Source organism: Lepidochelys kempii, chromosome 1, assembly GCF_965140265.1.
Source record: "Lepidochelys kempii isolate rLepKem1 chromosome 1, rLepKem1.hap2, whole genome shotgun sequence".
Lineage (NCBI taxonomy): Eukaryota > Metazoa > Chordata > Testudines > Cheloniidae > Lepidochelys > Lepidochelys kempii.
The window spans coordinates 59,518,886-59,541,172 of NC_133256.1; the positions used below are offsets into that span (position 1 = coordinate 59,518,886).

Consider the following 22,287-nt stretch of genomic DNA (forward strand, 5'->3'; position numbering starts at 1 on the left):
CCCCACATAAAAATAAAATGTCTGAGTTCCGCCCCAGCCCCAGTTTTTTAGTCTGAGTTTCCTCAGATGAGTGATTGTAGTCCTAAAGCCACAGAAAAGAAGTCTCAATTCCGGTAGCTATTGGGCAGGTGGGGGTGGATGTATGTTATGGACGATGTTTAAGTTAAGTATAGCAACTGCATTACGACAGGTTTTAGAGTAACAGCTGTGTTAGTCTGTATTCGCAAAAAGAAAAGGAGTACTTGTGGCACCTTAGAGACTAACCACGAAAGCTCATGCTCAAATAAATTGGTTAGTCTCTAAGGTGCCACAAGTACTCCTTTTCTTTTTGCAACTGCATTACGTTGCTGCTATAATTAAAGATGTGTAACCCTGGTAAGAAAGTGTCTGCAGAGACGGCCTCTGCCGGGAGGCTGACAAAGTATTCAAAGTAGCAAAGTGGGGACACAGGGTTCCATGCTAGAGTTTCTGTGACCATCACCACCAGACTCTGCCTACCAGGAGGAGAGAGAATAGGAGAGAGTTCCTTTCAAACATGAGAAAGCTCCTTTTGGAGCATATGAGTGTGTGTGAATGGGGTGACTAGAGCTTGAATGCTACTCTAGAGTCCAGAAGAAACCTTAGATTGACTATTCAGGGGCTGTGATGCTACTGCTGAGTCAAGAGGAATGACTAGATTGACAGGCAACAGGGTTGTGAGTACCATCTCTGTTAAAGCTGATAAGGCCTTTTCTTTTCCTTGTTGGATGTATGCACACCCTGGCAATGCTGGTGCAATGGGAGCTGATATGGTTTGTATCAAATCTAGATTTTGCAATTGGAAAAATGCACTCTCTCACAGAAAAGATTAAAACTGCTTAGCCCAATTGTATGCAATGGTTGACTGGACTTCAGCAAGGAAAAGATAAGCTACAGGTAAGTTTTTGCTACTTCTACTTCCTGGGACAATCAGGGTCCAGACACCCCCAAGGGAGAACTGGGTGTCTGAACCCCAAGGGTTTGAGTTGTCCTAATTGATTCTGAGACCTATCAAGGAGAAGCAGTGGAAAACTATTTGCATTGGTGACCCGCTGTGGGGATTTGCCTTGCATCAACCAATCATTGAGATGAGTATAAATGTAGAATCACTTGTCTTCACAAAAGAGCTGCCATGGTTGACAGGCATTTAATAATGGTGCTGTGGAAAGATTGAATGGTAGTACCCTGAACTGGTAATGCATGTCTGCTACTATGTAACAGAAGAATTTTCTGTGGGCTGGATGGTTGGACACATGAAAATAAGTATTCTGGAAGTCATGAGTTGCAAACTGATCTAGGGAGGAAATTATGCAAGACAGAGTGACCATGCGGAACCTGAAGCAACAGTTGAATGAAATTGGACCCCATAGCTTTTGTGGGTGATTTTGAGGCTCCAACGGTCCATGGGTATTCAAGTCTAAGCAACCAAAAAGAGAGGCAGTTGCCAAAAGGTGGAAGGAAAGGATGTAGTCCCTTGTAGATCAATTCAGGTCTCTAAACCATGGAGTCAAACTTGTCATCTCAGGCCAAATGTTGTGAGAGTCAATACCAGCAGAGTAAGACAAACCTCTCCCTCTCTGTTTTTTTTTCTTAGGAGGTTCTGTGGCCTTTTGCTGGAAATAATATAAAGTTAGTCTTTGTCTGGATCAAGTGGGACCTATTCCAACTGGCAAGGAAGGTTAAGTTTAAGTAATACAATAAATAGTTACTTAGCTTACAGTAACTGGGATTTTTCAAGATACTTGTTGTCCATGCACATTCCACTGATGGTGAACTTGTGCCCTGTGCACTCAAGTTCAGATTCTTTTGGCAGCAGTGTCCACTGGGGCTGTGCCTGCACCCGGAGAGTTCTCATGCTCCTGAATGAATGTATAAAAGATGGGTCAACCACAACCACCCCTCAGTTCCTACTCTACACAGCAGCAGGGAAGGCGGATGCGTATGGAATGTATCTTGATGACACATTGTGCAGAACCACAGTTACTGTAAGGTAAATAAGAGTTTATTTTTCAAGTGCTTGCCCATGTACATTCTGCTGATAGTGACTCACAAGCGGTAATGGAGGTTGGTGCTAGGAGTCTAAGTAATGACTAAGACAAATGCCAAAAGAAGCCTAAGAACACAATGCTCCTACAAAGGAGTAATGCAGAGTAAAAGGTGTGTGCTGAGCTCAGCGGAGCTGCCCTTCATCTCTCTTTTATGTGCGTATTTCTCCAAGAGGGGTCCTGAAATGGGACAGGGAAGGTATGAAACTGAATGGAGTAACCCAGTTCTATAAAAAACTGTTACCTACCTTTTTGTAACTGTTGTTCTTCGAGATGTGTTGCTCATGTCCATTCCATTCTAGGTTCATGTGCGCCCACGTGCACAGTCATCCGAGATTTTTGCCTTAGTGGTATCTGTAGGGTCGGCTGTGGCGCCCCCTGGAGTGCTGCACTCATGCGCTGATATATTAGGTGCCACTGACCCTATGACCTCTCAGTTCCTTCTTGCCGGCAACTCCGACAGAGGTGTAGGACAGTGAGTAATGGAATAGACATGAGCAACATCTCAAAGAACAAGTGTTACGGAAAGGTAGGTAACCGTTTTTTCTTCTTCGAGTGTTTGCTCATGTTGATTCCATTCTAGGTGACTCTCAAGCAGTATGCTTGGAGTTGGGTATGGAATTCACAGTCTAGCAGCTTGCAGCACTGCTCTACTGAAGCCAGCATCATCTCAGGCCTGCTAGGTAAGTGCGTAATGGGATGTGAACATGTGGATGGACAACCAGGTGGCCTCCCTACAGATATCCTGGACTGACACTTGGGCTAGGAAAGCTGTCAAAAGAGGCTTGTGCCCTGGTTGAGTGGGTGGTTACAATCGCCGGAAGGGGTACCTTTGCCTGATCATAGCACCAGCAAATGCAGGCAGTGATCCAAGAAGAAATTCTTTGAGCGGAAACTGGACGACTTTTCACCCTATTGGCCACCATGATGAACAACTGTATTGACTTGCAGAATGGCTTGGTTCTTTCAATGTAGAAGGCTAGCGCCCTCCTGATGTCTAGAGAATGCAACCTACAGTCCTCCTCCAACTTACCTGTCTTTTTTCCAAAGCCGCATAAGTAAATGTCCTGGCCCATATGATACTGCGAGACCACTTGGGCAAGAAGGCTGGGTGTGGCCACAGCTGGACCTTGTCTTTGTAAAAGACTGTATAGGGTGGTTCCAAGGTAAGCGCCCTAATCTCAGAGACCCGGCGGGCAGATGTTATTGCAACCAAGAACGTGACCTTCCAGGAAAGGAGAAGGAGAGAGCAGGAAGCCAGAGGCTCAAAGGGGGGTCCCATGAGCCACAACAGCACATGATTCAAGTCCCATGGAGGAATGGGGTCCCTGATGTGCATGTAGAGGGGCTCGAGGCCCTTGAGAAACCTGGCAGTCATGTCCTGGGCGAAAACCGACCTACCCTCGGAGCAGCAGATGGAAGGCCAAGATAGTGGCCAGATGGACCTTGATAGATGAAAGAGACAGGCCTTGGAGTTTGAGATGCAAAAGGTAGTCCAGGATTAACTGCAGCGAGGCCCGCTCAGGCCAGATGCCTTCATCCAAGGTCCAACAAGTGAACCGCTTCCATTTAGCCAGGTAGGTTGCTCTTTGGAGGGGCTTTCTGCGCCCAAAATGACCTGTTGGACACTGGCTGAGCCCCCCTGCTCCTCCGCATTTAACTATGCGGCAGCCAAGCCATCAGGTGTAGTACTGCCAGGTTCGGATGCAGAAGACTGCCATGGTTTTGGGACAGCAAGTCCAGCCTGAACGGTAGCTGTAACGGAGCAGCCACCTAAAGGTCCAGCAGCATTCCAAACCAGTGCTGGCACGGCCAAGCTGGTGCTATGAGGATCATCTTCACCCTGTCCGGTTTGATCTTCATGAGGACCCTGTGAATTAACAGCACTGGGGGTAAGGCATAGAATGGAGACCCCGACCACGGGAGCAGAAGGCGTCTGACAGAGGGCCTTTGTTGATCCACTGAATCGAGCAGAAAACATCGCATCCAGGCAGAACAGGAAATGCCAACAGGTTTACCTGGGGAGTTCCCTACCTCTGGAAGATGATACTGACCACTTCTGGATGGAGGGACCATTCGTGGTGAGATGAGAAGGTTCTGCTGAGGTGCTCTGCCAAAGTGTTCCTGGCCCTGGGGAGGTGCGCAGCTACGAGATGGATGTTGTCTTGTACACAGAAGTCCCAGAACCTGAGGGCTTCTTGGCAAAGGGCAGACGATCTGGCTCCACCTTGCTTGTTGATATAGAACATAGCTGCTGTATTGTCCGTCAGGACCTGGACCACCCTGCTTTCTATGTGAGGTAGGAAGGCTTGATAGGCCAGGCAAACTGCTCTGCAGGGTGTAACCTGAAGATATTATGTCGAGCACGCAATGGTCTGAGGTCAGCCGTGACCAGGCCGACCGGAAGGGGTGCAGGCAGTTGAGAAAAGAGTGGGAGGATGGATCCTGGGAAGTGATTGGGGTGTCGTCCTTGAGGGTACCCTCAAAACGCCTGCTTCTGGCCTCCTTGGCACCTGGAAGGGCCAGGCTGAGCAGACGAATGGAAAGACAACGGGTGTCACTGCTTAGACCTTTTGTCTCTATCCTTTCTCCTGCAGGTGCTCAGCCAGGGAGTTCCCAAGGATCTAGACTTGGGAGGTGGGGGAGGCAGAGGACGGAATGACTTCCTGGCCTGCTGAGGCGTATGAAGGCCCAAAGAGCAGAGGGTGGCATGAGAGTCTTTAAGGATGTGGTGCCTTTGCTCAGGAGCTCGGAGAAGAGCCCTGCCCCCTCAAACAGGAGGTCCTGTTTGTTGCCCTTATTTCCTAGGATAACCCAGAGAACTGCAGCCAGGAGCTGCGCCTCATGACCTCCGCAGAGTCCTGGCTGCTGAGTCTGTAGCGTCCCAGGCCAGCTGAAGGCCCCCTCTCGCTACCGCTGTGCCTTCTTCCACTGAAGTGGCAAACTCCTGGGCGTGGTCCTGTGGGAGGGCCTCCTTGAATTTGCTTAAGGGAGTTTTACAGATTAAGATTGTACCTGCCTAACAGGGCCTGGTGGTTAGACACCTGAAATTGCAGGCTGGCTGTCGAATAACCTTTTCTGACAAACAAGTCCAGTCTCTTGGTGTCTTTGTTTTTCAGTCTGCCACTGACTTGGCCCTGCCTGTCCCTTTCATTAACAGCGGACACAACCAGTGACGCGACTGGAGGGTGCATGTACAAATATTTTAACCCTTTTGCAGGGACATAGTACTTCTTTTCTGCCTTCTTAGAAGTAGGCAGAATGGAAGAGGGAGTCTGCCACAGTGATTTGGCAATGTTAAGGACCCACGGGTGAACGGGCAGCGCGACCTGGGCTGGGGTGGAGGAGGATATAATATTAAAGAGGTCATACGACCTACCAAACTAACCTAACACTTACTGGCCAAGTACCTACAAACTATATAGAAAGAAGATAGTGGTTCTTTACAGCCCATTGTCTACCACTCTTACAATGCAAGATGAGGCACTCAGACCAACCATCATGGGTGGTAAGAAGGAACCGAGAGACTGTAGTGTTGGCGGGCACCTAATATACCAGCACATGAGCGCAGCACTCAAGGGGGCACCACAGTCGACCCTATGGATACCGCGAAGGCAAAAATCTCCGAAGACTGTGCACGTGGGCATGCACACCTAGAATGAAATCAACATGAGGAAGCACTCAAAGATCTTCCATTATCCAAGTCTGTTATAGAACTCCAACTCCCATGAAACTGAAAAAAAAGCAGTTGCCAAAGGAAGGGGAGATATCAAACAATCCACTAGATGTCGTCTGTTAGGAGCTCCATACGAGACAAATTTTCCACCTTGAAGATGCAGCTGGGTGCACAGACGACCTGGACGATGCCGACAATTTCCTCCTTTAGTACTTTTAATGCTTCCTGGGAGGCTCAGAAGGTCTATACTGATGATAATAGGCTGCCTTAGATATGACTCGTGACTAGCTGGTTTCCTCCTTATAGCAAAATAAACAGAAATAGAAAACAAACTCCAAACATTTTAGGGATGCACGAGAGCCCTTCAAAGAACATAAGGCCTCATCAGTCTTGTGCTGAACAACAGAGAATTCTGAAAGATCAGAATATTTTGGAGTGATTATACTTGAGACAAGACAGACTTGAAGATTTTCTGGATCTTGATGTACACAGCTCCATCAGTTAGTCAAGAAGATACTTCTTCCTAACCAAGTCCCCCTTCTGTAAACGTTTCCCAGTTTTTGCATCTTCATATTTTTTGAATTTCATTTAAAAAGACCGATAACTGTTATTTGTATTATAGTACAAGCATATAGTAAGAGACAGACCCGGCCCCAAAGAGCTTACAGTTTAAACAGACAAGACAGACACAGAGTGAGTGGTGGAAGTGGCAAAGAAAGGTAAAGTTGCTTATTCGATTTCACACAGTAGGTCAGCGACAAACCAGACAGAGAATCCAGGATCCTGACCCCCCAAGTCCAGTACTTATCCACACAACCTTATTATTAAATTCACATTATTTTAACAACATTTTAAATACTCCTCCAAATTTCTTGCTTCCCTCTCTTTCTATATTTTAATAGAAATATAGAATATAGTAATATAGTAAGGAAAAGCTCTTATCACCATGACTTAGAGACCGGAAGCATAAGTACTATCTGCTTATTAATTGCACTGCAAATCTTTAAAGTATTCACTGCTAGAGGTAGTAGTTTTGTTGTTGTTGTTTGCCCAGGCACTTCGTAGAAGACCGCATACATCTCCCAAGGATAGTTTTTCTGCCTACCAAACCCAAACTTCAGACAATTTTGTGCAAGTCCTGTAAGGTAATATGCTTAAGTAAAACAAGGAGCTAAAATGTTATTATACAACTTGGAAATATTGTCCTCATTTTTGGCATAAAAATGAGTTACGATTTTAAAAACAAAAACAAACAACCCAAAACCCAATAAATTGTTATATGTACATATAATGAATTTCACTTCAAGAACAAGATGTTCATTTATGTGCTTAAAAATCCTGGGTACACTGAATGACAAGCAGATCAAACCTGAGGTTGAACACAAAAATGGCCTACCTCAAATAACTGATCAGCAGTTGTGATACACATTGCATTTTGGTGCGGGGGGGCGAGGCGGAAGTGCATGAATAGGTAATCATATGCATTTATTGTGTAGGGAAGTAGAAAAGCAAACTGCTTGAGCAGAGCTAGAGGAAAAATTTAACAAAGTAGCAGACCAAGCAAATTATCCATGTCTTCTACTGTTGTGCTGGCATTTGCAAAGAACCTGACATCAAAATATAGTGTTCATTTTCAGCTATAAATGGAAATGTCAGTCATTCAGTGCACTCAGAATTTTTAAAGAGGTCAGCAACTTGTTGGGTAAGCAGCAATTAAATTTCACTGGTACTCAGCATGCTCTTGGTTGGCACAGACTGCCAGTCATTCAAAATATCTGTGCAGAAATTTAGCTTTTTTAAATATAGCAGGAGGCGAGCTATTTTGGAATGGCTTAATGTCTGTTTTTTCTTTTAGTTTATACTGCTTTTTTGTTCCAGTAGCTTTTCCTTATGATTTTAATCACGTTCTCTTTAGAGAATTTTCATAAAACAATCATTTTTCCCCAGTGATAAACTCTTCTGATATTGATAGTCTGTGTAAGATACACAAATAAACCATTTTCACTAGTGATACTTCAAGATGTTCTGTTTTTGATTACTTTACAGTTTTGTACTTCTCTCCTGCATTGACCTTGTTACTACAGAAGTTAAAGCTTAACTGATACTTGTTTGTCCCTTCTTGTCTTTTTATCAATATTAAATTCTACCTCTGGGAAGCTTATCTCCTCTAAAGCAAAGTAGTAAATAAAAAATGTGAAGGAAAGAAGTTTTATGAAATTTAATCTCATAACCTGTACACTCATAATCTTTACACTTAAATCAAAACAAATAACAGCGTTAAATATGTTCTGAAGCATGTGGGGACTTGGAGAGAGCAAAGGAAGTTAGAGAAAAATGTTTAGATGTTGCTACTGGTCCCATTAGGAAAAGTGTACAAAAGATGAACAGTTTCTTCTGAGGTTGTGATAACCAGGTCTGCTAAATATCAAACTGAGTTCTACTAGGAGAGAATTTTTAGCTCCACTCAATGCTCAAAGATAAGAATTTTCTAATAATGTGAGAAGTTCAAATCTAAGCAGAGAAAGCCTGACACAACCTTTCCACAAGAAAAACCAGTGCTACAATCAGTTTTCAGCTTGCCAAGGTGCATGTCTCAGGAGAAAAACTGTTTTCATTTATTTATTCTTTCTGCGTCTATTGCTCCTGCAGGCATTCACTGTGACAAGAGACACAAATGATAGTCTGGGGCAGGTAGGTGTTTGCAGGCAAGACATCAGAATGTAAAATGCCAACAAATTCAAAGTTAGGACAGTATTTCATTAAAGCTGTCAGTTTCATTTGGCCTCCTTCTGCGACCTTCCCATATGAACCCGGTATGATCAACTAATAGGTGATAGTTTACAAAAAAATGAGAAACTGTTCGGCTCAGGAAATGGGATTAAAACAATTCTGAAACAGATAAAGACTATATTTAAATTTGCCAGATTAAAATGAATTCCCTTCAATGAAGATTCAGCGTAGCTCAAATTCCATTCTGTATCAATGGCAGAAAACATGACAGCACTGTGAAGTGCACATGAAGTACCTGCAATAGTGAGCCTTCGGAAATTACAGTAAATCAGTGTATAAAAATTGTATACATGGACACCCACACATAATAATGAAAAGATTGGGACTGTTTAGTTTAGCGAGAAGATAAATAAGAGGACATAACGGAGTTACACAAAATTAATTAATGATATACGGAAAGTAAATCCAACTGACCTATTTAACCTCCCTCATAATACAAGACTAAGAGGATATTTAATTTAACTGAAGGATAAACTTAGAACTGATAAAAAAAAATCACTTTTTTTTTAAATGCATAATTAACCAGCAGAGCTCTCTCTCTCTCTCTACAATGTGAATTACAGGATGGATTCTACAGATGAAGTAACATTTTCAAAACCTTCTGAGTGACTTTCAATTAGGTAGGCTCCTAAGTACCACTTCCACAAATATTACCTATTACTTTTCCTAGCAATATTTCCCATTTTAAGTATAAGGTTTCTCTGTGAAGCCTTTACTATTTCTATAACTTGAAAAATCTTTTCAATTTTGGTTTGGAAGGAAACTCCTGCTAGCATTAAAATGATCCACAATTTTCATTGCCTGTGTTCTTTGATCACCCGCAGAAGCCACTTAGGATGATCAGAAAGTTGCACTCCATTTAATTAAAATAGCCCTATGGAGTTTTCAGACTCTTACTGGAAGGATGAACTTTATCTATGGCTGAAGATACTTAAGTTCAAAGCTGATTGCACAGAGTTACAAAGGGTTCTCTCAAAACTGGGTGACTTGGCAACTTAAAAGACAGATGAAATTCAATGTTGATAAATACAAAAATAATACACATTAGAAAACTTAATCCCAACTACACATACAAAATGATGGGGTCTAAATTAGAGGTTATCACTCAAGAAAGAGATCTTGGAATCATCATGGATAGTTCTCTGAAAATATCTGCTCAGTGTGCAGGGGCAGACAAAAAAACTAATCATGTTAGGAAGCACCAAGGAAAGGGGATAGATAATGAGACAGAAAATATCATGTAATACCACTATGTAAATCCATGGTACACCTACACCTTGAATACTTTGTGCAGTTATGGTTGCCCCATCCCAAAAAAGGTATATTAAAATTGGAAAAAGTACAGAGAAGGACAACAAGAATGACTATGGACAATATTCCATATCCCTATGAGAGAAGATGAAAAAGACTGGGACTGTTCATCTTAGAAAAGAGACAACTAAGGGGCAATATGATAGAGGTCTAAAAAATCATGAGTGATGTGGAGAAAGTGAATAGGAAAGTGTTATTTACTCTTTCACATAACACAAGAACCAGGGTCACCCAATGAAATTAATAGGCAGCAGGTTTAAAACAAACATAAGAGAGTATTTCATCCCACAACCCACAGTCAACCTGTGGAACTTGCTACCAGGGGATGTTGAAGGTCAAATGTATAACTGGGTTCAAAAACAAATTAGGTAAGTTCATGTAGGATAAGTCTATCAGTGGCTATTAGACAAGATGATCAGGGATGCAACCCCATGCTCTGGGTGTCCCTACATCTCTGATTGCTAGAAGCTTGGACTGGACACCCAGGGATGGATCACTGGATAAACTGCTGCATGCTGTTCATTCCCTCTGAAGCATCTGGCATTGGCCACTGTCGGATGACAGGATACTGGGCTAGTCGGACCATTGGTCTGACCCACTGTGACCATTCTCATGTTCTTAAATGTGCTCACCACATAATGGAACAGTACAGCATAAGGTATTATTGGCACTCATTTTGGGCAGTCTGCACCTCCATTTAGTATGATCATCCTACCCATGCCAACGAAAACCTTGAAACCACATCTTTGTGTATTCCTTTTTATTTTCTGTATTACAGTTTAACATCTATGTATATGCACAAATTTAGATATATTTATATACACTATATATACATTATAGCAGAGATTTTCAAATTGGGAGGCGTGCCCCCCCCCCAGGGGGGTGCAGAGGAATATTCGGGAGGGGATCAGGGAGGGAGCACCACCTGCACCCTTTGACTCATTTCTTTTTGTCTGGGTTGGGGGGAAAAACCAAAAATTGTAAAGGGGAAGCTCAGCTCAAAAAGTTTGAAAACTGCTGCACTACACACTCTGTTATACCTAAATCCAACTTTAAACCCTAAACAAAATCAGGCAAATAAAATAGTTTTACTTTTTAGAAAATAATCTGGATCTTACCAGGAAAGAAGATAAAATATCAAAACAAGACATTACAGACTCATTGATAATAAAAAGAGATATCCCTACCTTTTCAGTTTCATATAATTTTCACTAGCTGCAGGTCTGCATTCAGCACGTTGAACCACTATTCCTTCCAATGAAAGTTTGTCTTGAATAGAAAGAAACACTTTATTATAAAACACAGACTTGTACCTCATTCACCTTTTCAACTACTGTCTTACTATTTATGCTCAGAGTTTAGAAAACATAATATAAATCCTTTTGTCTGGCACTATTCAGCTATTTAGAGAGCTGAAGAATGATACACTTGATATCCGTACCTTCTGTGAAACAGAACTTCTGTTCCATTCCTAGCTCTCCCACAGATCTCTTATGTGACATTGGGCAAGTCACTGACACCAAAGTTTTCACTAGTGGCCAACAGGAGCTCCAGGCCCACAGCATCTGTCAAAAATTAGACCCAGAGGATGCGTCTACACTGCAAATAAAAACCTGCAGCTAGCCCACACCAACTGACTCGGATTCATGGGACTCGGGCTACAGGGTTGTTTAATTGCAGTGTAAACCTTCAGGCTCGGGCTGCAGCCCGAGATCTGGGACCCATCTCGCAGGGTCCTAACACCCAGGTTCCAGCTCAAGGCCAAATATCTGTACCACAATTATACAGCTCCTTAGCCCAAGCCCTGCAAGATCGAGTCAGCTAGCATGGGCCAGCCATGGGTTTTTAACTGCAGTGTAGAAATATTGTAAGTGTCTTAGGATGAGCGCCCAATCACTGAGGCACCCAAAATCAGTGGACACACTTCTACAAAACTTTTGGCCTTACTCTGCCTAACTTCCTCATCTATAGAAAGGGCATAATACTTCCCTACCCTACATGGGTGTTGTGAAGGCATATTCATTAAATATTTATACGGCACTATGATACTATGACAAATTTTAAAATGCTGTATTAAGTGCAGCATATGGATGGTATGCAGTAAATAAGGCATGCAGCTGCACATGGAATGGTGAGGATAAAAAGAAATACTGGACAGTTATCTAATTCCATAAGCACCATGATATACAGGCTGGCCTTGGTGGCAGAACACAACAAAACCTCAGCTTTCACCTCATCAATCATTTCTATTTTTTAAACCTCAATTTTATACATGTAAAGCACACACACCTCTACTTATATCACTATTTCTCCCCCCCCCGCCCATTTCCTTTGCATTTCAGAATGTGAACTCCTTCAGGTAGGGACTGTTTTCATTTATATCTTTTATCGGGCAAGGATAGAGTAAATAATGTAGAAAGTATATAGCAACATCAGGTATATAGATTTAACAACCCATGTGGCGCCAGACTGTCCCCTCTTCAGGAGGGGTTCCAGAAAACTCTGATATAGGAACATCAGGGAGTTTTCTGGGCAAAAATTCCTTGTATGGGAAGGGTTTGAGAGCCTCCAAGCCTCACAGAACCAGAGGAGCTGCCAACACAGGAGCTGTGCTGCTTAGACTACTAACCCACCACACTTACACTACCTCCCACTTCCCCACACAAGCATGGAAAAGCTGTACAGCATCAAAGGGATTAACTGTGCTGGAGCAGAATTGAAGCAGCAATCACCAGAAAAGTGGTACTATGTCTTCTTACCAATTTGAATCCTGGGCCAAAGTTGTTTCAGATACTTGTGTGTTAACTCACAAATTTCTAGAACATAGTTCTCTATTTTTAATCTTCTAAAATAATGAAACAATCCCCTTTCCAAAAAGAAATGTAACAGAACAAAGTTAAAACTAACACTGTTTATTTTAAACATGTAAAAAAACAGATTGTACTGTAAGTTTACCTTCCTCAGTTGTCAACTGTAATAAACTCTGTGTTCTCTATCCAGCTGTCTGCAACACACAGCCACTTGGTGCTTTGGTGGCAACAAGCTATTGTCCGGAGCAATAGCAGTGACTGACAGAGCAATGCAGTGGCACTTTCCAATTGTGGGAAATGAAAAATTACTGAAATCCCAAAAGTAGTACTGTACAGAAAGCAAACATAGGTGACTACATCTAGAATATCCTTAAAATACCACCCTCCTAACTATGTCCTTTTCACTCCAATGCTCCCTATTGCAGGTAGACAGCACAATACATCCAAATACACCCTCTGTTTGGACAGCCCATCCAAACACCAGATGTAATAGGATATGGTAAGGACAGAATTTTACTCTCAGCTCTGAGTGTCCTAACTTTGATGTATCAAGCCAAACTCATTCCTTTGGAAGAACATCTGAAAATAAGGGTAAGGTCACCTCACTGCCCCCCAGCCTCGATAGCCTGAAGAATCACTAACTTGTCTTTGCTTTAGGGCACTGCAGTGCCACCATCCCATTCAGATGGCACTGACGATAAAAAAAAATGCTTAGAGGGATTTTAAGCAACACAGGCTACTCTCTTTATAAGTATACTACATCTGTTGTTTTTTCAGTGCCTTGCTGACTGAATTATTTTTTACTGAAACCTAAAAATCTAACTCTGATCTCCCTAATGACACTGCAGAGAACAATCATCTGACGCCAGGCATTTAACATGGTTGCATTTATATGTTTTTGCTTTGCTTAAGGAATGAATTAAATCCTTCAAAAGAACAATAAAGTAGAATTTGTCTTTTCTGACAGTTCTGTGCATAGAGAGCTGAGGCTGTATGGCGGGTGAGTGAACTACGGGCTCGGGGAGGATAGTTCCCGGCCCAGCCCACCCCTTCCTTATGAAGCCCCCCACCCACCCACCCAAAGCTCATCGCCCGCCCAGCCCCCTTTCCACCCCCCCCCCGCAAACACAGTTACTTGTCTTTAGCTAAAGCATAACTACAGAAAGGCATCCAGTCTTGATCTGAGGACATCAAGAAAAGGAGCATCCTCTACTGCCTTTGGTAGTTTGTTTCAATGGTTATTCACCCTCATTGTTAAAAATCTGAGCCTAATTTTTAATTTGAATTTGACTGGCTTCAGCTTCCAGCAATTAGTGGTTGTTATGCCCTTATCCACTAGGTTAAAAAGTCCTTCAGTACTCAGAATGTTCTCCCCCTGAAGGTGATTGCACACTGTAATCAAGTCACCTCTCAATCTTTTTAATAAGATAGACCACTGGTTCTCAATCAGTACACTGAGGTCTTCTAGGGAGTACATCAACTCATCTAGATATTTGCCTAGTTTTACAACAGGCTATATAAAAAGCACTAGCAAAGTCAGTACAAACTAAAATTTCATACAGTGACTTGTTTATCCTGCTCTATATACTAGACACGGAAAAGTACAATATTTATATTCCAGTTGATTTATTTTATAATTATATGGTAAAAATGAGAAAGTAACCACTTTTTCAGTAATAGTGGGCTGTGACACTTTTATATTTTTATGTCTGATTTTGTAAGCAAGTAGTTTTTAAGTGAGGTGAAACTTGGAGTACACAAGACAAATCAGACTCCTGAAAGGGGTACAGTAGTCTAGAAAGGTTGAGAGCCACTGAGCTAGACGGACTGAGCTCTGCAAGCTCTCAGCCTAAGGCATTTTCATGGCTCCTCTCTACATCCTCTCCAATTTTTCAACATCCTTTTTAAAGTGTGAACCAGAAAGGGATGTAGTATTCCAGTATCAGTTTTGTCACTGCTACGTATAGAGGTAAAATCAGCTTCCAACTCCTACTCACTGCTCCCGTTTATACATCGTAGGATCGCTTTAGCCTATTTTCTCCCACAGTATTGCATTGGGAGCTCATACTGAGTTTCCTTGTCCACTCTGGCCTCTAAATGCTTTTCAGAGTCATTGCTTTCCAGGATACAGTCCCCTCACTGTGTATATCTGGCCTGCATTCCTTATTTCTAAATACATCACTTTGCATTTGGCTGTATTAAAATGCATTTTCTTTGAATGGGCCCCGTTTACCAAGCATTACAAACTGCTCTGTATGACAGGTGTCCTTGCCATTACTTACCACTCCATCAGTCTTCATATCATCTGTATGTTTTATCAGCAGTGATTTTATATTTACTTCCAGATAACTGATTAAAAATTGAACAGCATCAGGCCTAGTATGACCCTTCTGCAACCCCCATTCAGTGATGACTCCGCATTGACAACTACTTTGGGATCTGTCAGCTAACCAGTTCTTAATCCATTTAATGTATACTTTATTGATATAGCATAGTGTTAATTCGTTATCTGAAATGTCATGTAGTACTAAGTCAAACGCCTTACAAAGTAAAAGCATATTAAATCAACGTAATTACCTTTATCAACTACACTTTTAATCTCAAAAAATGAATTCAGAATTGACAGGACCCATTTTCTATAAAACCACGTTGAATGGTGTTAATTATATTCCTATCTTTTCATTCTTCATTGATTAAATCCAATTTCTGCTTTTCCATTATTTCACACAGGATTGATGTCAGGCTAACCAGCATACAGTTACATAAGTCATCCTGCTTGCCCTTTTTGATTATCATCATTTTTCCAGTCTTCTGATTTTTCCCAGTCTTCTACGATTTATTATAAATTAACATTAGTGGGCCAAAGATCTCCTCAGCCAACTCTTTTATAACTCCTGCGTGCAAGTTATACAGACCTGCGGATTTTAAAATGTTTATACCTAGTAGATGTTGTCTAACATCCTCCTCAGCAAGCATGTATTATGAACAGCTCAAGAAAGATCAGCTTCTATCTGGCTTTATCCAGAACAGACTAATAGATCTGCTCTTGGCTTTCAGTTTAAAAACAGAAAATTTTAGGCCCTTGAAAAAGCCTCTTTTAAAATGCTTACACACTACCATAACGAGCCCACCTCACTGCCTACACATGAAAGCCCTGGTAAAGCTTTCCAGGCTGGACATGCAGCAGACTGCTATGTCCGAGTCCCAACACAGTGGATCTATGTGCTTTTAAGCTTCCCTTGGTCTGGATTAGGCTTCAGCACTCTTTCCTGGGCCTCTCTGGCACAATACCTGGGCACAGGCTCTCTGTTTGTTACACCTTAACATAAATGGACAGCTGCTTTAGGTTAGGGGTTCTCAACCTGGGTGTACACAGAGGTCTTACAGTAGGTACATCAACTCAACTAGGTTTCTGCCTAGCTTTAGAACAAATGGCATAAAAAGCACTAGCAAAGTCAGTGAAAACTAGAATTTCATATGACTGGTTTATACTGCTCTATATACTATAGACTGAAATGTAGTACAATATTTATATTCCAATTGATTTATTTTATATTTATCTGGTAAAAATGAGAAAGTACGCAATATTTCAGTAATAGTGTGCTATGACACTTTTGTATTTTTACATCTGATTTTGAAAGCAAGTAGTTTAAGTGAGGTGAAACTTGGGGGCTGTAAGACAAATCAGACTCCTGAAAGGGGTACAGTAGTCTGGAAATGTTGAGAACCACTACTCTTGGTCACCAAAACCCTGTGCTGACCCTCAAGACACCCCAGTTGCTTAAGCCCACCCATTCTCAGAACTCCAACACTGTGGGCACTCTGCTTTACAGTTTCCGTTTAGGATCACATGATAGGTGAAGAACATAACCCAGATACTTTGAAAAGGTTACAAAAGTTATCACTCTTTAGACAACACAAGAAATATACAGATCTAGGCAGACCACCACCAGGTCTATAGAACATCCCTGCCTGAGCTTCCTCACCACTCTGGCGAGTTCTTTGGACTTGGGTTGGTATTTCTAGAGAGTCCAGGATTCTTCCTCTCCCCCAGCCCATGGCTTCTCATCTGGAACTTACAATCTCTCTGGTCTCTTCTCCTTCCCCCTCTAAAATGTCAGTCAGAGACCTTTTTCTTTTATAACCTCCAGTCCCCTTTGTCCAGTGATGCCCTAAGCCAAGCCTCATCAGGTGTTTTATGTCCAACAGCAAGTGACCCACTGCTCAGTTACCAAGCCCGTCTGGGCAGTCTGGTCCTTCTGGGGCAATAGCCAACTCTGTCCAAGAGTGCTTCTATGTGAATAGAGGACTACAAAGGTTTAACAACCCTCCATTGTTAGCCCTGTGTCATTATCCTTTGGAATTTCAGTCCAACATGGAGGTAAAAAAAAATAGAAGGCAGACAAGCCCCACATTCAAAATGGAATTTGTAGTTTGACAACGATATATAGAGTTCACAATTTCAAAGTGGAATAAATAAGCTGTATGATTCCCCAAACAGCCACAACTTATATTAAGGAATATTGTTTTAACTCCCCATTCTTTCACTAACAAAGCAAAATCTTCACTAACTGCATTCCACAATGGACTACATATATCCTGAAGGGGAAATCCTCTTGGGGCAGATGTATAGCACCTATAATACTGCCAACGCCACTGTCCAGAGGGTAAAGTCTGAAACTCCTCTCTCTCGTGTTCTCTTGGGAATTGTAACACTCCTAAATTAAGATGTCTGCTAGAGAGCTGGATAAAGCCTGCAGCAGCAAAGATGCACCACCCTCCCCATATTCCTTGGGATGGAAGAATGTGATGACAGTTCCTGCTCCCTTTCTGACCCTTTAGCTGTCTACAACCACCAAAGATACCATATATATAATAACCTCATATTGAGGAGGGTTTTAAGTTTTCTTTATTAATAATTTCCTGAATATTGAGCATTAGATATTGCAATCTTAATAATGCATTAAAGCTTGTCTTTTTAGTTTAATACCTCTTTGCCTATACCCTTTTCTTTGCTTTAAAGGAAAAAAAAGGAGGAAAAATTGTGAGCTATTTGGCTTTCCTAGTTTACAAGCACTGCATACCTACCAATGAGCTTGTTCTGGAAGCAATGGATTTGTGGTGCTTTAGATGGTATAAACTCCTTACTCTGGTGTGCAGCAGGTATACCACATTTACAAGATCCACCTCGCGTTGTACCGAAGGCATTATAGGGGGACTGTTGCCACATTATAGTTAAGACTGAGATGAACTTACTGTTTAACAGCTGATCTTCCAAAGGGCTTGTCTACACAGAGTTATTCAGGAATAGCTGTCCCTGAATAGCTCCATGTATAGACAAGCCCTAAGTACTCTAATACACACACACATGCTCAGATTGTCTTGAAAACGGCAGTACCTCACCAGAGTTCATGGTGGGTTAGTGATGCAAATTTAGGCCAGTCTACACTAACAAGCTTACAGCGGCACAACTGTACCGATGCAGCTGTGCCGCTGTAAGGCTGGTTGTGTAGCCATTTTATGCCGATAGAAGAGAGCTCTCCCATTGACATAAAACCTTCTCAATGAGCGGCAGTAGCTATGTCAGCGGGTGAAGCTCTTCCACAGACATAGCTCTATGCACACTATCACTTATGCCGGTGAAACTTATGACCCCCGTGTGTGTGTTTTTTTCACACCCCTGAGCGACATAAGTTTTGCCAGCATAAGTATTAGTGTAGACATGGCCTTAGAGTGATTTGGTTGAGTGATTCCCAGGACACAGCACCCTTAAAAAAAAGGAACTGAATAAAATTGTCTGGTTCTTCTAACTTTTATTTTTGCACACACCTGGGGTTCAAACTATTGCATTGATTCACCTCAAGCTGATATCACCTGATTGGGTTTGAACTCAACTAGTCCAGCACACACTGCCATGATGAAAAGCAATATTTAATAGTTAAGTGTTAAAGTTAGCTGTACAAAGTGGCTAGAATCTGGGTGATGTACTACAGACCATGATAAGCAGATAAATCATGAGAGAGACTCGTTCTTGTGAAGAGCAAGAGAGTGTATACAGGAACACCTGCCAGAGCAGCTCAGGCAACACGCTGTCGTTATTGAACCTAGCAAGCTCAACGCCTCCCCCAGCAGTTTCCTGAAAATGTCTATGGACATTACTACACTTTGCCATTCATTCTGTTTTGGGGAAGGGGTTCCTTTGTCAAGTTTTGCCTTGTCTAAGAGTAGATATTTCTAAGTGTTCTACAATCCACATGGATTCTCAAACTACCATGAAATTTTCTGTTCCATATTAGGGCCAAGTCTAGCTAGTAGGGCACATTTGGTCAAAGAGCTCCTTAGATACACCTCTCCCAACAAGAAGCTGATTTTAATAACCTAAGTGCTCTAAAATACAGGCACACAGTGAGATTATTATTTATTTTTATTACCACAGTACTGAGGAGCCCTAGGTATGAAATAGGGCCCATTGTGCTAGGTATTGTAAAAACAGAACAAAACAAAACGACAGTCCCCACCCCAAAGAGCTTTCAAACTTGTTTGGAACACTGGTGTGCCACAACAAGGTTTTGTGTACTTTGGGAGAGGGGGAAGGAGAACACTAATTGAGATGAACAGTGCAGTTTGCACTTCTCAGAACTGGATGTCAGGCTGCATTCACCTCCATGAAATGTTCTCATTCACCTGAGAGCATCCCACTGAGATGTACGGGCCACTTCATTGCAATGCTCCTGTGCTGCCGAGGATTGTGCAGAGACCTGTTCCCTAGCCCCTGAATTAGCTAAGGAGGCTGGAGCTCGCCTCCAGCTTGTATATGATACCTTAACAACCTAATGATTACCACCTTCCCTCCTCCACATGACCCGTCAGCCCAAGGGGCATGAAAGGCCGAACAGGTAGCTGAAAGACAGGAAGGTGTTCCCAGGAAAACCACTCATTCCGCCCTCAATCATGCCCACCTCACTGTCACCACAAAAAAACACTGTCCAAAAAACTTTAACAACACATGGTTCAGACTGACCAGCAGTGATCTGTACCCTTAGAATGTCAAATGAACCTATGCCTGGATCTCTGAAAACCAGGAAACACATTGTTTAGGTAACATCTCTCTCACCACACAATCTTAACTCAGTCTCCTTTTGGCGATGTCTCAAGTCCCTGTGAGAGATTATAGGGTTGTACCTTTCCCAGGCAGTGTGGAAAGTACACAACAGTAGTGTGGGAAAACACTTAGGCCTCATGTTCACTGTAATCAAGATCACGTGTAGGTCAGAATTAGTGGACGTGAGCTAGCTAGGCATGACCTTCACGCAACCAATTCACTTACTCCAGACAAAGCACCAAAGAGTTGCTCAATATCAATAGCTATTCAATCCTTGTCCAAGTTATTCTTTCTCAGACTTCACCTTAGGTTAGCCCCAACTGAGGGTCATGGTGCACTGTGAAGGATGCCATCACACTGCTAGAATGCTTCAGGGAAATAGCACAGCACAGAGTATACAGGTTACTGTATGAATGCCAGTGTAGATATGGGTTTTGTGCTGGGCACTGAAAATATGCAAGAGTTAGACTGGGGTGAAGCACTCTTACATTCCCCTATTTCTTGATATGCCCAGTGGAATGTCAACTTCCAGAGGTCACAGTCATTCTAGTGGTCCTAAAACCCTACAGACATCATCAGAAACTCTTTCATAAACACTTGGATTTTTGTGCCAAGAAGGGCCATTGTGCTCATCCAGTTTGATCTCCTGAATATCACAGCCCAGGGGAAAAAAAAAAAAAAAGATCCCTGATTCCTCTAGCTGCAGCTGCTCCTCTGCTCAGATGGCAGTTTGATATCTAGCAACTTGCTGCAACTAATTTCTGCATCAATACAACTACATCTAATTCAGTAAGGAGTGTCTGAAGAATGGCATAACGCTGTGTTGAGAACAAACACCACAAAAAATTGCAGATTTTGTGGACAAGTAAGGTATGGTTTTGTTGAACTGCCTATTGCCAACTGCAAGGGGGCAGAGTTAAGGTTGTGTGGGGGTATGGTGTGGAAGACTAACTCTTTTATGCAATTTTCGTAAGTTTAAGGATAGGCACACTGGACATTCACCTTGAGTCAGCAGCTGAACCTGTAAATTCCTGTATCTAGACACATTCACATTCTCTTTCTCCTCCCACTCCTTCGCCCCCACTCCTGGGGATGGCAGCTAACAGCTTGCTGGCATTTTTTACTCTCTAAACAGCTGAAGAGATTTAGCCTGACCTTTCAAAAATATTTAACTATAGCCAAACCTGGAAAATTTCAGCCCCAAACACAGAGGTTTCAGAAGATGAGCATAGGAAGCTAAGGAATGGATACTGTTTTGCCGCTGCCCTGTCCTAAATTTATACAGCTCGGTTTGCCAAGAAGGATTTCAAAATCCTTTACAAATCTGGGCTTTCTTTGGAAATCTCCCATCCAGCAGTGATCCAGCTTAGCTTCAAAGAGATGACAAGATCACCATGCAAGATAGAATGACGCCAGTGTCAATCAAAGGGTTTATCAATTACCACTATGATTCTTACAGTTGGTTATAAGATTAAAACCCACATCAAACTTGAACAAATCAAATGGAGTCTGACACTTGACTATTAACTGGATTTGAGCAAAAGTCTCCCACAGTGGCAAAATATTATCCATAAAGCTTATGTCAAAAATACACCACCTGTTTTTCTCTCTCTCCAAATACCTCTATTAACTCTTATTAACTGCCATAAGAGTTGATTTTCAAAAGGTTAGTATATTCAAGTTATTAAATTATTAAAATCTCTTCAAATTGAAGTGATACTAAACACAATGAGGCATCAAAGTGTTAAATTTAAACACTGACTTTGTAATGCCTGATACACAAAGTCTAATTAATAAAATAATGCTCAATATGTTATACATAGCAGCAGACAAAAGATTTAGAAGAGCAGCTCTGTGGACTGGGGATATTGAAGTATGGGGGCAACAAGTAGAATCAGCATGTTATTTACATCAACAGACACACAGTCATATTAATCAATAAAAAAATCACATCATTAAAGCAACGTTTCTACAATATCTATAAGTAATTGCTAATATATCTATTGGGAGTAGTATGAAGATAGTCTTAACATAAACAGAGGTATAGATAATCCTTTTCATAAAAGGACAATTGACTTTGTTGTTAACAGGCCAAAGCAATAGACATCTGCTTGTAGACTAAAAAATACATTATTAAAAAAAAAATCTGAATCTCTGATTTCCATGTTCAGGCTAAGATAAGTGTTAAATCTCTACCTTGCTTTGGAATGCATGCTGCATACACTACCCTCCATCTCCTGCACACTCCCTAAAGAAATACACAAAGGTTTGTTCAGCTTTCCTTTTCCTCTCCCCAGCTGCAAATGTTTAAAGGGGAAAACCTCTTTTAAAAAGGTAATTTCAAATGAACCTTTAATCTCAGCTTCACACAGAGAAATGAGACAGCCATTTGATTCAAGTATACTTTGTCAATGTTTTCTCCCTTACTGAAGTGTTGCTAAGCTATAGTGTTATGTGATATTCAAAGATTTCTATAGGCACACTGGCCCTTTGTTCCGCACGGCAACAGAATTGTTTTGATTAAATATAAGATAA

At 41.9% G+C, this 22,287-nt stretch overlaps 1 protein-coding gene across 5 annotated transcripts in view; it reads right to left on the reverse strand.

The window, feature by feature from the left end:
* Positions 1 to 22,287, reverse strand: part of GTF2F2 (general transcription factor IIF subunit 2) — a 127,638-nt gene that overhangs the window by 64,117 nt on the left and 41,234 nt on the right. For all 5 annotated transcript variants that reach the window (XM_073344985.1, XM_073345005.1, XM_073345025.1 and 2 more), the window contains one exon: positions 11,028 to 11,109. In XM_073344985.1, the coding sequence (XP_073201086.1) occupies positions 11,028 to 11,109 (82 nt within the window). The remainder of the gene's footprint in view (positions 1 to 11,027; positions 11,110 to 22,287) is intronic.